This window comes from Helicoverpa zea, chromosome 20 (assembly GCF_022581195.2).
Source record: "Helicoverpa zea isolate HzStark_Cry1AcR chromosome 20, ilHelZeax1.1, whole genome shotgun sequence".
NCBI lineage: Eukaryota > Metazoa > Arthropoda > Insecta > Lepidoptera > Noctuidae > Helicoverpa > Helicoverpa zea.
The window spans coordinates 4,078,329-4,091,005 of record NC_061471.1 but is presented as its reverse complement, the minus strand read 5'-3'; the positions used below and the strand labels follow the sequence as shown (position 1 = coordinate 4,091,005).

The window sequence follows — 12,677 nt, the reverse complement described above, 5'->3', positions numbered from 1 at the left end:
TAACGTACACCTACTCATGGTTCTAATCATCCAAAGCAACAAAATGAATTTTAACCATCACTCGAAACATGAAATAATCTTTAGATAAAGAGTATTCTTTCACAGCATTTAAACATCCCATTATTAGAAACTAAAAGAAAATTATAGTTGGAGATGAATGAGCATTGACTCCTCCTTATTTACCTTTCCTTAAAATACTACACTACCCTTTTTCCCAGTTATAATGCCCTATTCTTTCAGATGGTGAGCATGGTGGTCTGTCAGCACTGCTAGGGTCCTCGTCACCGGACCTGGCGCTCGCGTCCGACGCCTCCGATAGTTTACCGCTACCGGACCATGATAACGGTAAGTTTGTAATCTTTAGACTTAAGTATAACGTAAGCCGAAGGAAGTTCAAGTATTGACTGGCAGTGGCTTGAAATAGAGGTTGGTGTGACGTTAATAGACGATTTTTTTAAAAGATATTATTGTGTCTTTTTTAGACATTGATCACTGTATTTCGACACAGTAAAAAGTTGTATCTTTTCATCTAGACAAAATTGGCTAGTATAGACTTAAAAATAAAACGAACTTTTGAATGAAAATGCAATTAAGTAGTCATGAATTAGTCCACAGACTGAAATGGTTTTGGTCTATGATTCGAACTTTAAATAATTTCCAAGCTCTGTAGACGTACTTAATAATATTACTAATTAATGAAGACTAATCAGATAGCAAATCAATCATAATAATAGCCAATTAAGCAATAAGATCTCCTTTGAGACGATAATGATTCTTCGTATTACTACCCTACATAGCTAATTATTGACGCAGCGCAACAATGAAGGCATATAGCCCTATCTGATTTGGGATAAAGTGCAATTAATTTGCATACAACATATATACTACATAATACATTAGCGAATGCAAATTATGTCAAAGCGGAGACGTCTGGGATACGTTATTATATGTTAAGCACATATATATGTACTTATGTAGGTACAACGTTTCAAAGCTTGAATAGCGTACTTCAACTCCCTTTGACTTATTTCTCTGCTGCGCATGAAATTAAGGTAAATGAAATAATTATTAACTGCTTTGATATTTGTCTCATATTAAAATGCCAGCTAGCTAGCTTCCACCAGCGATTTCTGCTAGGTAGATACTATAATTTGTGCACCCGGACCAAAAGACTAAATAAATTTAAAAAAAAGTAGAATAACTTCTTCTTCAATAAAACTACCTATCTAACACTAAAATATTTTTTTTAAATCAGCCCAGCAATTCCTGAGATACTTACGCACTTTTAAGCTAAAATACCAACTTTTTTGCTTTATTACATGAGTACCTACAGATATTCCCACTCGAAAACAAAGCCGAAATCACTTTCAGAAAATTGAAAAGCGAATTCCTGAGTATTCAAAAGGAAACTTGAAGGAGTTAAGACGAAATATATGTATTCCTAATGACACGCTTATGCCACGTGGATTGATGAATGCGGCTTTAAACATTAAGATGAATAGATGTATGGGTGCGCCCGTTACGTTCCGACGAACTTCGAGAGATTGATGTGTTTCCACCAGTGACATCGGAGTTCTCCGGATAACGGAATAACTTCACTTTTATGGGTTATGAGACGTGAAATATATAGGAAGCGTTTATAACAACCTGTTACGCGAATCTCTCGATGTGTTACTGGGTTACGATTCATTGCAGTATCAAGGTGAGTGTTAAACAATTTACGATAGTTTGAAAATATTTCCAGAGCTGTTAGTAAATTTTAGGTCTTTCTCTAAACGATAATACTAAGTACAATGAAGCTTGTAATATTACCTACTAGTACAACCGGATACATACCAATTTAAATAAGTTTAATTTCGTCTGACGTTTTTGTGGCTCTGTAGGTACCTATCGTGTTTAAAATAAAGTCACTTCATTAGAACCACACAAAGAAATAAACTTATCTAGGTACCTATGTGTATGATTTAGATAAGTTTATTTCTTTGTGTGTATTTCGCTGTGCACACAAATTATTTAAGTAGTTGCACCAACCACTCATTCCCGAGTGTGTACTTAGCCAATTTATCTCTCTAATAAATGCAAATGCATCATATTTCTGTGAAACTGTTAATAGCGCGCAGTTGAACGTTGGAAGTTAAGCCATGTTCTTTAAAGTGCCGCTTAAAGGACTATTTAGTGTTCGTATGAAGCTACAGTGTAGATGTGGCGACCCCTTGCGGCAGTCGTTTGTAACTGTTTCTCAAATGGAGTTTGTTTTAGCTAATCCTACTGATAGATGAGTGAATAATGAAGTGTAGAGTTTACACAGACTTGCAGTCTGAATATGAATATTATCTTTAACAAATCTCATAAACAAAATGAAGTACAACTAAGCAGTAAGTAATTAGCAAGTATCAAAAACACCGTACTGCTGACGTAGGTACAAGGAGAAAGCCAAAAAACACAGCATGGTAAAGTTGAGGCGGGAAACAATTTGGAAAGACTCGCGGCGTTGAGAATGAACCGCGCCAGTTGCAGCCCGCGAAAAACTGACTTAAAGATATACTGTGTAGGTATTCGTTTATCAAGTATTTACAACGGTGTTCATGAAATAATACAACAGACTAAAACGTCAATAAGAAAAGTACATAATATGTGCGTACAAGTTGAACGAAGCTCTACAATTCAAACCATTTAAACAAGGAACTACTCCTTTAAAACGTTTCATCTTTGCAAAAAACCAGCTCCCGAAGTGTAATACGAAACCTCATAGTTCGATTGCTTAATTGCTTAACAAAGTTTCAGTAATATGAAAGTCAAAGAATCAGAATTATCTAATCAACTAATCTTTTTATTGATAATTTAAAAACTAACCCTCACAAAACAGCATTAACAAACACCCAACACTAGCCGTCACAAAATTTACCCCACTCGTAACTCAAAAGCCAAAATTCGTGACGGTCCATCGAACAATTGGAAAGACAGGGCAGGACTCGGGCGATAGGAGCGAACGGTGTCGGTTGCAGGTTTGCCGTAATACGCGTCAGTCAAACGTCATGCCGCTGACTGACAGCGGTACACAATGCAGCCTGCACGGGTATCGTGAGCGCGAATTTAGATAATTTTAGGAGGTTTATATTTTAGTTTAGATGTTGATGTTTTTGTTTGGTGCATTTTTTTTATATTTTATTTTACATTTGTAAGATTTCGACATGCGTATCATTGATGTAAGTGACTAGACAGTCGATTGCCAAAATCCCTATCATAATTTCAAAGATCCCGAAGAATTACTTGACTTGCTTTTGAATTCACGTTTCGTTTTTCTTATTCTTGAACTTGGCCTGACCTCAGCAATCCACAAGAACTGTAAAATATCGGCCATCAAAGAAAAACAGGTCTATCCATTGTCGATTTTGTATAGATGTTTTTAATGAATTAATGACAAATCATATTTTCTCTTGCTCTAGTTTATATTGCAACCACAAAAATACTTTGCGTAATATCGCAGCATCGATCCCGATTTTTGGCTTTATCATCATTACGCCGACAGATATTCAAGACAGACGACATCGCTACCCTGAGACTAATTCCCTTCTCATTGTCAGCACAAATTAAGCCTCGGGCGGCCATGATTGGCGCTGCAATACTCTGTATTGTGACAATCCATTACGTCTAATGGATATCCACCCTTATTTGATGGTCAAATTCGTCTCTTTAAACTACGGATTAGAAAGTACATGGAGAGTTCATATTTTTTTTAACAAATACCACTCTGCGAATTGGTCAGGTATGGTGTAACCTTTTTTATTGATCGCCCCACGGCATGTTTCCATTACCTTTGTTGCGGCGTTATACGCCATATTTGTGCAGATCTCTTTTACGCTCCGCTCGGTTCAATATCGCCGGTCCATTCCGTGATTCGGTGTTTGATATCCAATCGATGCCTATACATCCACAATATATAATTATTACTTGTGTCACTGGTGGGGAACACAGTCACTTTCCGTAATCAGTATCGGAATTGGAAGCCTTTGGTGGTATATTATTATGTACCTACTCACACAAAGGAAACAATACATGATGTTGATTACTACTAATTGCAGATAGGCTATTAGAACTGAATTTCTACGACGATGGTAGACAGTAATCAATATCGAACCTTCTTTGTTAGAACAAAGAGAGTGACGGCGATGTTTTTAAAAACACATACTTGCAGTTAACGCTTGGGACCTACGTTATGAGTTAAATACGTTATGCAAATACGACCCTGTTGAAGAGGACTCGACCATGTACTCCCTCGGGTCGAGTCTCGTATCGAATTCCAAATTCAAAAGCACGTGTTAAACCCAGTCAACATAAATTGGGTCCCACATTCTCTCACAAAAATGCACTTTACACGATCGAATAACGAAAAATAATATCCATCATCTAGAACAATTCCCAGGTGAATGCTGCGTAAAGAAAGATAGCTTAGTCCGAATTCAGAGGTATGCTTCAAAACACATTTTGTTGTATCTGCGAATCCCCCGAGAGCATTCTGGTCAAGCATCGTTATATATCGAATGGCGTACAATGGAACTGGAGACTGCTGTAATGGAAGACAAACGATACTGCAATTTCTACGTACACTCATGTCTAACCGTATTATTTGTTGGCGGAATAATCAAGCTACGTTTATTTGATTTCTGGTAAGGTGGAGCGCTGATATTGAGTTATTTTGTGAGCTTGTGAATGTTTGGTTGCCTTGATTGAGAGAGAATTATTGCGGGATAGTTTTATGTGTTAATTTATATAAAGCCATGCAGATGCAAGTAAAGTAAGTTATAAATAAAAATTCCACACAAGATAAGCAGTTTCCTCACATTTCTGCTGTTTTTAAATTCCTTTGATTCTTTTGATACTCAAACCAGTATCAACATGGAATCATTACAAAAATAAAATACGTACTTAATATTTCCCACGAACTTTACACAAGCTGAAACGTAAACCATGAAACGGGACGCTCTTCAAACATTCCGAGATCTCAAAGAGCAGTAACTTTGCATTACCGATATATTAAACCAAATAAAATGTAGACAGGCGAGGCTGCAGACTGCATTAGCAAATGAGCTACAGATTGGTCCTCGTTACGGTAACGTGACGACTCCGCGCCGAGACAGTACACTCGCTACGTATTGCGATTCCGTCTAAGAGCCTGTTATTGGTAACAAGTTGCCTATTAAAATAAAGAATTTACTGAACGCTGTTACGTTCTCTTTCATGACGTTGTTATTCGAGAAAAATATTTTATTCCATGGAATGTATTTCAAATTAACATTGTGAGTTTTCTGGGTTTGGTGGAGGACGAAAGAAGATGGATGGATTGCATTAAAATTGATGGTAACAAGAAGGAAATGCCACGTTGAAAGGATAAAAAAAACATTATGTGTCGACGCCTACAAAATAAGATGACATAAAACGTACATTTCAAAGTAAAATGTAGTATATAAAAGCTAGGATATAAAAACGAACAAAAAATATTTCAGCGTAGTACATATCTCGACAAAAAACGTACACGTGACAATAAAACCCGAACACATTTTAGTACAACCAGTGTATCCATCAAAAACAATAAAGCTTATTCAATTCATTTCCCAGCGGACGGTCCATAAAAAGGGTTGCCATGCCTAAAAAAATACTATAATTAACTTTCTATATAGTACTTATATAGTGAGTATCCTCGACGTTATTATATTTTCGTATTGAGAACAATAGCATTTTCTCTTCCAAAAAACGCTCATTACTGTTTCGAATATTTTCCTTCATTCCTAAAAGACACATTTTGCTATTCAGTAATGTATGAATTTTGCCTCGCCAGTAACTTGTCTCTATTTTAATAGTATGTTTCATAGTATGTTTCATTCATTGCAATACTATTCAGTAATATTAACCGTTACACGATTGTAGAATTTCTGAAAACTGCGAATGGGAATTCGCAATGAGAGTATTTAGTCGTCAATTTACGTGTAACATTTTGATGAAACAAAGTAGGTACTGGTACATATCTAAAGAAATTATATTTTTATTCTCAATTCTTCTTTAAAGCCATAGCATTAACCAAATGTGAAGGGATATTTTTGGGAAAGTTACAGAAAAAGTGCTAACTTTGTTTTAAGAGACGACAACTTTGACAACCAGTGATGTATTTTTACATGCCCTGACTTGATTGACGAATACCGTCTCCCAAAACGCAAAACTCTTCAAAATGTTCACTATTTATTCAGAGGTAGTAGTAGGTATACATTACAGGATGGTAATGAGTATCGCCCGCAGGGTCCAATTGTTGACAGGCTCTGATGGATCGCGGCTCTTCCTGTTTGCACAATAACCTCAACCGTTCTAGCCCTGCGAGTTCGCAACTTGCTCCATCATTCATAATACGGGCTTTTACTTACTTTAAACTTTCTCTATATAAATGATGGTTGTTTTAACCCGTTAGGAATTACAGTGAGTTATAGTGTTTTAAATTGTGTAAATTGATAGTTTGTTGGTATGACTTTCAAGTGCTTAACTTAACGGTTGATGCTACGTTGCTTTTTTTTGAGTCGTTTCAATTATCCATCAAAATATTTTACACTGATATAAAGTTAATTTAACGGCGGGAACTCCACGTACTCCTGCAAATAAAACATCCCATATTTTACCGTATACATAAACAACTTCCCTCTTTCATTACCAAGACTACTCAAAACGAATATAATTAATAAGACCTCTTTAAAACTAACTTGAAAGTCTAAAGTCTGTAGTCTATAGAAAATGGTGGTGACCACAGACAGTGTCGGGTTGTATACCGCCTTTATGCTAGGAACTTTATAAGTGGGCGAACGTCGTAAATTCCCACGGCACAGATGTTGAAGATAGGTGACGAATAAAGGCGAGACCCAGGTTCCGTACTAATTTATGCTTACTTTTCACTGTTATAGCTCTCTGAGGTAGTGAAATTGTGACGGTAAATTCTGTTTCTTGAATAAATGTGTTGATATTAGATATGAAAGATGTTTTGATGTTTTCTTGGGACATTTATTATCGGTTATGTTTTATGTAAGTTTGAGATCACGTCCAAGTACCTACTATTTAGGTAAATACATCACGTTTAAAAGTATTTTTTTAATCAAGACTATGATAATCCTTGTAATTAATATTTAGTCACTAACTATTTTCATTTGCTTAATTATAAACACAATATTGTTGGACACCTAATATCTAAGAATTCATTGTACTATATAGTTCGTTTGTTTCAGACATTCCATTAATGTTTAATTTATTTGAACAGGAAAATCTGTCAATTATAATAAACAGTAATAAACCTAAATATAGTCTGGAAATGTTAACAAGAAACTAAGATTGACAGCACAAGATTCACAGTGGGTGGTAGGTAAGATTCCTGGCCGACTATGCGTAACAAAATAATTTTAAAAACCATTATGACCTAATTACCAAATTAGAGTGCATGTCAGCTTGGAAAATAAAAGTTGCCCAATGAACATATGATTCAGACCTTATAAATTATACGATCATATTTAAGAAACCAATTTGTTGTTGATACAATGTTGACTTTTATCTTTTAGCATTTATCTCTTTTCTGTTTTTAACCAGACAAAAAACGCAAGTCTGTTTAAAATAAACACAGTCACCAGACCATCCGAAATGTTTTATTTTGCTCCTTCCAGTGTTTTGAGAAATCGGTTTTTAAATAGCATCACTACTTCAATCATAAATAGGTACTTTATATTCAAGGGTGTACAAACTCTTGTTACCAATTTATTCCCGCCAGACCAAACTGAAAGTTTTGAAGGTCAGACCGTATGACGGTTCGATTTCTATATTAATCACTATTTAAGTATTTGCTTAGCTTTGTAATAAATGAATAAAGTTTTGAAACATTATGTTTCTTAAATAAATAAGAGATCTGATTTCGACTTTAATTACTCGCTTTGTATTTAAATGTGGACTTGAAGCTAAGAGAATTATCTACCTAGAACGCCTTTAAAAATATATGATCAAAAAATACAATTATGATTCAGGGGATTTCTATACCTCGAAAGCCTTCAATTGATACCGAAATCTTAACAGTACATCATGGTTTCTACTACTATACCCAGAATGTACTCTTTCTTCTCTTAGCTTAAACATTTGCTCTCTGGATCTGTCACTATTAATCAAACTTATTACATTCATTCGCGTATGTATCGATAAAAACAGTGTTGCACAGTAAATCACACAACTAATTAAAAATAAAGTCGTTCCAATAAATAAGCAGTAGCGCCACCGATTGTCGTTTACATTCCACGCAAGAATAACAATTAGCCCGCACAATGCAGAACACAGCAGAACTTAAACAAAAACAACTGGAATAAAAAGGAAATTTTACGCAGTACAGCTTCGGTGATTTAACTAAAATCCGTGAAGGGAAAACGAACGATTTGTATTCATGATAGCGTCCTCTCCTCAGGTTTGGTAGGTGCGACAGAGTGGATTCGCAATTTTCTTTGATTCTCTGGAGGGAACCCTGATTCGGTACAGTTATTACGATAAATCCGAGGCCTACTTCACATATCGGAAGAAATGAAACCTTCGGACATTGGTTACTACCGGTTTGTGAGCTTTTGTGCGTTGCAATTATGTAGGTAAGTGTTTACGAAACTATATTTCACATTTACGTAAATAAGTTTATTAATACGTGGTGAAGAAAATATGTTCTCAACTCTACTTCACGATAAACCAAAAGCTCGTTAAAACACACTAGCCACGATCCCAAACTTTAAATTTACTTATCCGGCGTCAAGCATCGCGCTATAAAACCTCGGCTGTCGTGTCGCAGTCGGCCCCGCCGCTCGTACGCGCGATAAATCCCGAAGCACACATGACAACTCAGATAAATAACCCTTACTCAACCCTTTGTGGAAGTGTCACAACATCGGTGCATAGCTTCTGTTAATTAACTTAATATATTTTATACTACAAAGTAGGTAATACGAGTACACTCGGATTTATTTTCAGTGTGGCGTGGGAAGCTCGTTTTAGTTAAATAAGTACCACGAAATTGCTTTCAGGAAGTAAGTTGTGTGGGTGTGTAGTTAATTGCATAACGGAGCTTGTAACCGGTTAATTATTAGCTGGATTGATTATTTTGAAAGTTTTGTTTTACATCCAAAGCTGAGGAGTGGTTCGTTTGTTTGAACGCGCTAATTTCAGAAACTACTGGATCGATTTTAAACATCTTTCAGTGTTAGATAACCGATTTATGGAAGAAGGCTATAGGCTACTTTTTATCAGGGTGCGCGTAACAAATAACGAATGTCAACGTTTCTACAAATATAATGATGATAGAAAGAGTAATAGCCAAGCTATGTATTTGCCTATAAATTATGCAAATATAAATGGTAAACCTTTTCTGGGAACTATCACGTACTACTACTTAATTGCTTAAACATGTCTGAAACGCTTTATTTCTTTAAACTATTTTCTTTGAAACACAAATAGGGACAAATAAATAATTAATAAGTTAAAAAAAGTTCCATTTTACAGTCAACTATACTGGTGCGAGTTTTTATATGCCTTTAGTAAATTAGTAGTAAACTTTGTCTTGCCAGTCGCCGGCGCCCTCGCATTTTATCAACTTGCTTGTGACTAATTAATTATTTTCCTTTTATTTTTTTAAAGGAACTTAAAAGAACTGTGCTGAATTAAATTGTGGACTCTCTTAGCGAAGCCAAAATACTTTAGAGCTATACTTGTTCATAGTTTTCTTTTCTTCTATTGTAAAAAATCAAAGTCGTCTTAATCATCAACATAACTTATTCCTTTTCATGATTTAGTTTCGTCAAAAATACCTTTTCCAAACCAGATTGGTTTTTTTCTACTACTATGCCCCACCTACGTATATATCCACAAATAACTTATCTCCACAGCAATACTTGATAACTTACCAGAGGAAACAAACGATATCACATCAAACATACAACGAAAGCAAATAACATCAGAAATAACAAGCTTGTTTGCAAAACAAACTATAACCATTACGTGCTTCAGTATGAACGTTAAAACCGTGGCAATCGTACTTGATGGATGTGCACGCAATTACGCTTAACAGTCCCGTGTCCCTCTTAATAACGTTATCATTGTGACTACTGAAACACATTCGCTACATATTAATATACATTCCACAACAATTTGCTGTTATGTTCGTAATTAGCAATTTGATGCTCAGATTAGTATCATGGGTGTTGTTTCTCTTTTGTTTGCATTTAAGTGAAACTCTCGATGAAAATGATGAATGGTTCAAGATATTCCAGATCAAAATTCAGTCTTAGATTCAGAACAGTCGTGTATTCCAACCTCGTTTAGTGAATCAAATAACGTCATCGTAGAACTAAAGCTACATCACTATGAACTGAATGGCGGCAGTGCTACGGAACGGAAATTAACTACCTACGTATTTGTAGCTTTATACGCCGTATATATAGCCGTAGCATCGTAGTACCATGAAAAATAACACAAACAAAATAATACTGTCTTCATAAATAAGAAAAACCTCAAGTTCGTGAAGAATTGTGTTCATTGAATTAGTTTATTTTTATTATTTGCATTGACAATGGAACCTCCATTCAAACTCAATAACCTAGCAACTCAATCCCATTATTCGAGAACAAGCCACAATAAAGGCGTCATTGTTCAGCACGAGTAGTATTCCTTGAAGAAAAAATCGATGTGTCTCGACAAAGTTAAAGCCTGGCTGTCGGCGAAACGATTCGCTCCCAGAACCATCGTCACAGAAACTTATACCGGAGCATCTTCAGTAAAACCTTAAAAGTTCCCGAGGCGTTGTTCTAAAAGCCGCCCCTTATTACACATCAAAACTCCTACGAAAATATCTCTGGAGAGCACAAAAAGTTCAATCAACAATAGACTGATAAGTCTTCTTTGATGTCAATTCTTTGTTTTCTACAATTATTTTCATGCTTCGTTTAGACTTTCCAGTGACACATCCTTTCTTTATCCATTTTAAATAGCTTACTTTACGGCACTAAAGTTAAAAAACTGTTTTTTGTTCAAGTAAGGTGTACAGAAGTACCTTCATCATCCTCCTGCCCTTATCCCAATTTTATTTGGAGTCGGCGCGGCGTGTTTTCTTTTTCCACACACTTCGCTCCAGCCTTTCCAACCTTGCGTACGAATCTAGCTTCAAACCTGTTGAAATGCGAGTATTATCTAAGTATAAGCACAAGTTTATTTATAAAACCAAGCTAAAACTTAAACACTTTGTAGTTGAAGTTTATTATATTTTGTAGACGTTGATTTCCACAGGGAATTAAGTTACAGTTTTGTTTTAAACTTGACACATATTATATTGGGTTAACATTAAATAGAGTTACATTACCGATGAGATTTATTGCAACAACACGCTGTTATGCAAATTGTTGACCTATAAACAAATCACAATTAGCAGTATTTAGGTCAATAATCCTTCACTAAATAGGTTAGCGCGCTAAAATCAGACCGAAACGTTCAAACACTGACAAAACCTAATCAGTATAATGTCCAGAGACCACAGCAACGAATCTTCTTCTCCCAAATTAGCTTACTCGATGCAAGTTGCAATAACTACCAGAGGATTCAATTCATTCGCGCATTTGCACCAAACTAATGCATCAGAACTTCCCTACTTGCAACTTTACAATTCTACAGCACCGTCAAAGTTGAGCTCAAAAGGTCACTGCGGACGCCGAGTGCTCGTAATGTGATTAAAATCTCCCCTAACCATGAGTGATGTCGTACCGTTATATCCTTGTAATTAATTAATTAAATATTTTATCTTGCTCTACTTGCCTCACAAAGACTAATGTGTGTAACACACTGCTGTATTATGAGAGGTGATTTCTCTTATTGTGTATTTGTGTGTCTTTTGTTTCTTTTTTGGAAAATATGTGTGTTTTTTTTATATAATGAAGGGTTTAAAAAATATTTTATTTATTTATTTATTTAACAGTTTTGTACACATAAAACACAAACAATAGAAAAGAATTTACAAGGGCACAGCTTATCTCTAATGAAATTTCTTCCAGCAGGCTCGCATCTTATCTATTATCTTTGCATTCATGAAAAATACACCTGTGATGTTAATACCTTTTCGTGATACCTTCGGGACTTAGTTCGTTCTGGTTCAACAACGAACTCCTAAAAACTGCGTTATTTATTTACCCGAAAATATTTGTTTCTACACACATAGATTACATTGAAACACATAGATAAATAGGTGGCGACAGTTAGGCTAAGTGTGAGTTATATCGCCACAGCGATTAGCGCCCCGCTAACGAGCGTCACGTGAATGCTTTATGAATAGTCCGCATAGTTAATGCGCTAAGTACGCGACTTCTAAACACAAGTAGCCTCATCAGCTAAGTTTCAGCTTTTTCTTAAAACCTCATCTGACCTCTTCTTACATTCTGAGCTTAGTAGCTAGAAATCCTCCCACACAACAGAGCGTAAGTTTTCAAACTTACTAAATCAGGTCGTATTCATAAACTTAGTTACATAAGTGCTGTATACTCGGCGCATATGGTCAATTCAACATTCCTTAAATATTAAAGAACCACTTATTTAATAACATTCAATGAAATTGCTTTCGTAAATCTGATGTGGCAGATCGTGTAGTCAGT

At 35.6% G+C, this 12,677-nt stretch overlaps 1 protein-coding gene across 2 annotated transcripts in view; it reads left to right on the top strand.

Moving 5' to 3' along the window:
- LOC124639935 (zinc finger protein 541) overlaps positions 1 to 12,677 on the top strand; it is a 244,759-nt gene that overhangs the window by 184,062 nt on the left and 48,020 nt on the right. For both annotated transcript variants that reach the window (XM_047177447.1, XM_047177446.1), the window contains one exon: positions 241 to 345. In XM_047177447.1, the coding sequence (XP_047033403.1) occupies positions 241 to 345 (105 nt within the window). The remainder of the gene's footprint in view (positions 1 to 240; positions 346 to 12,677) is intronic.